Source organism: Loa loa (assembly GCF_000183805.2).
Source record: "Loa loa unplaced genomic scaffold supercont3.724, whole genome shotgun sequence".
Lineage (NCBI taxonomy): Eukaryota > Metazoa > Nematoda > Chromadorea > Rhabditida > Onchocercidae > Loa > Loa loa.
Genome location: NW_018108904.1, coordinates 1 through 3,142, shown reverse-complemented (window position 1 = coordinate 3,142; position 3,142 = coordinate 1). Strand labels below are relative to the sequence as shown.

At 27.3% G+C, this 3,142-nt stretch overlaps 1 protein-coding gene and 1 non-coding gene across 2 annotated transcripts; both read left to right on the top strand.

Moving 5' to 3' along the window:
- Positions 1-1,230: 1,230 nt before the first annotated feature.
- On the top strand, positions 1,231-2,144 carry LOAG_13985 (hypothetical protein; the record flags this gene model as incomplete). The annotated part of the gene is made up of 2 exons (XM_003149488.1): positions 1,231-1,376; positions 1,946-2,144. Coding segments are annotated over 2 exons (345 nt in total), but the record flags the coding sequence as incomplete, so codon positions are not given.
- A 645-nt stretch (positions 2,145-2,789) lies between these two features.
- Positions 2,790-2,861, top strand: LOAG_20117. The gene has a single exon. It is a non-coding gene; the product is annotated as a tRNA-Glu (tRNA).
- The last annotated feature ends 281 nt before the right edge of the window (positions 2,862-3,142 follow it).

The following is a 3,142-nucleotide window of genomic DNA, read 5'->3' as shown; positions in this document are numbered from 1 at the left end:
CTTCCTTTATTCGAATTAATTCTATCACGATTTCATTCTAAACGTGACAAAGATTGAAAGGGTTTCCTCCTCTTTGGTTCTCTTTCTTCCTGTCGATTTCTTTACCTTTTTTTTCCTTCACACATTTGGGTAATGGAATCTTAAATTGGGATAATCAAACCTTTATTCAATTAGTTGGTTAATACATCAACGAACTCAACAATTACAACATCAATAAAGACAAATTCAATGAAAATATTAATAAAATTAGAAAAAGAGCCTCAATTACACCCAATATTCCAGTCAACAAATCCTGTACATAATTTTTGTAAACGATTCTGATGCTCAGAACCCTTCGTTTCCTCCAGTGGGAGGTCGTTGGGATTGTTCTGAGTTTACATGAAATAATATCTTTGTGGCGCACATTGGTGTAGCCCTCTTTGTTAGCCAAATGTAAAACAATGGACAGATACAACACAGTGATGTCAATTTTCAACCAAAGGGATTACTGTTCCTTTGTTTCTTTTCGCAATATCAGCGACAAATTTTTTACTTACATATCGGTGACCTCAGTTCTTCCTTAATAGGCTTCTTCGTTTGGAATACGGCCAATATTGCTGATCGTTATTTATTCCTTCCGTAATGGTATTCCTACTTGTGTAAAGTATCATTAGGCCCTCTAAATAATGTAATCCTAGACAAAGAAGTGTCGCAGCATCATACTATTTCCAATCAATTTCATCACCCCTATCGTTATTTAGAATTTCTAAAGTTATGACAACGGAAGTTTTTACGATCATTAATCGATTTTGGGTCACTTTATTGATTAATCGGTATTTCTTTTGATTGTTGAAGAGGAAAAGCATCATACCATCTAAATAATTTGCAAACTTGCAATTGTTTGAAACTTGAAATGCTGCATATCATTAATAACATAATGTTGTTGCGGAGTGGAAAGGAAAGCTGATAAAAATGGAAGATATTATTCGTAAGCATTTAGCTTATCTTATATTAAGTACTTCATTTCATGTTCATTTCAAAAAACTGATGTTGTCATAGAATTCAATAAATTTAAATTTGTCTTTAATAAATTTAATTTCATTTATCTTCATGAAATCATGTAAAATTTTTTAACAACAAGTTAAACGAGATAATTACTTTTATACATTCGATCACAATTTGCCTTGCTTCTTTCATAGCATTTCTTTTTTCTTCCATACATAAATATCGTACCCATTGAATGAAATTTAGGAGGATTCTAAGAATATGAAAAATACGAGTATTATTTTTACTATTCATTACTACATAATTCCTGATAATAAATCGATTTACGAAGAGGAAAAATACATTAGCTTTCCGGAATGTCCAGAAAAGCTATTACAATTATCAAATGCAAAGTAAGTTTAATCACTTCTGATAATAAATCGATTTACGAAGAGGGAAAAATACATTAGCTTTCCGGAAATGTCTAGAAAAGCTATTACAATTATCAAATGCAAAGTAAGTTTAATCATAATTTATCTGCCATTTAAGCTATAATTCATTGGGGAGGCAATTGATAAAAAATTCAGCATAATAATTTGAAATTAAATTTGTATTCAAACAAATGGATTTTGAATTTTGTCAAAAATTCTAAATTTTTAAACTTCAAGCAATCAACCTTTATTTCTTCCTATCACTAAAACTGGAAAATTCTTTCCGGTACACAATGGAAGTGAGAAATTTTCAGTATTCAATTATTAATATAATTTACATTAATTACATTCATTTATGAGTAAATGTTAAGCTAATCTAGAAGATGCAATCATTAAAGTGTGCATAATTAAGAGATAAATGGCCAGCAGAAAGAAGAAACAAAGGTCAGTTATGATTGTAGTGATCGACTAGAGTTAATTGACCAAAGGAAAAAAATGGTGTGAAAGAAAATTATAGCCATTGAAAAATTCATGCGGTCAGTTTCTTTCAGATCGATGCTAAAAGGTCATCAGTATTATAAGCATCAATCAACGATTCATTTGGTTACAAATATCAAACGATCGCCATGTAAGCGAACAGAGAGAGAAAAAGAGAGAGGGAGAAAGAGAGAGAGAGGAAGAGGAAGAGAGAGAGAGATAGAGAGATTTAGTAAGATGACAAGATTAGTTGTCCCAATATTAGAACAACAAGTTATTATTACTGAGCAAATAATAAGTTAACCAAATAAAAGTGGAAAGGTTTAACTACAAAATAACCAATTTAGGAATGCAATAAGAATTTACAATCCTTTTTTTTTCCTTAAATAATATTCTAATGCTAATAAAGTTTTTACTTCCAATGCTAATAAAGTTTTTACATTTATATGTTGAAAAAAATTGCATGAAAATATCGAAACCGTTTATACCAATAATATGGAATCCGGTATTAATTCCGGTGTTATAAATATGCATACTAAAAAGTTTTGCATATAAATTAACCTGAAAAGCAATGGAAAAAGAAGACAGTTTATAGTATCAAAATAAGCAATAAAATTGATTTCGTTTAAAAATCATTTTCCTTTCAATAATTACTGCAAACAAATTGAATGAATATATTTTAATTCCAACTTTAATTTGAAATGGACGATAAATTTCTGATTTCATTAAATTAATGTTCCAATAATTTTTAATTATTTTCAAAAGAAAAATATTAAAAAAAATTATCCTAAAAAATGCAAAAAAAAATTGTTCTCAAAAAAAAAATTTCAGTAAATTTTTAGTATTTCAGGAAAAAAAACCATTCTGAAAGAAATAAGACAAAGTGGAACTTTAATCTTTGAAAACTTGTGTTTGGTGTCCGTTGTGGTCTAGTGGTTAGGATTTGCGGCTCTCACCCGCAAGGCCCGGGTTCGATTCCCGGCAACGGAAGTCAACAGGCTATGCCTTTTTTTATTATTATATTATTATTATAATATCATTTTCACATTTTTATTATTATTTATTATTATTATTATTATTATTATTATTATTATTATTATTATTATTATTATTATTATTATTATTATTATTATTATTATTATTATTATTATTATTATTATTATTATTATTATTATTATTATTATTATTATTATTATTATTATTATTATTATTATTATTATTATTATTATTATTATTATTATTATTATTTTATTATTATTATTATTATTATT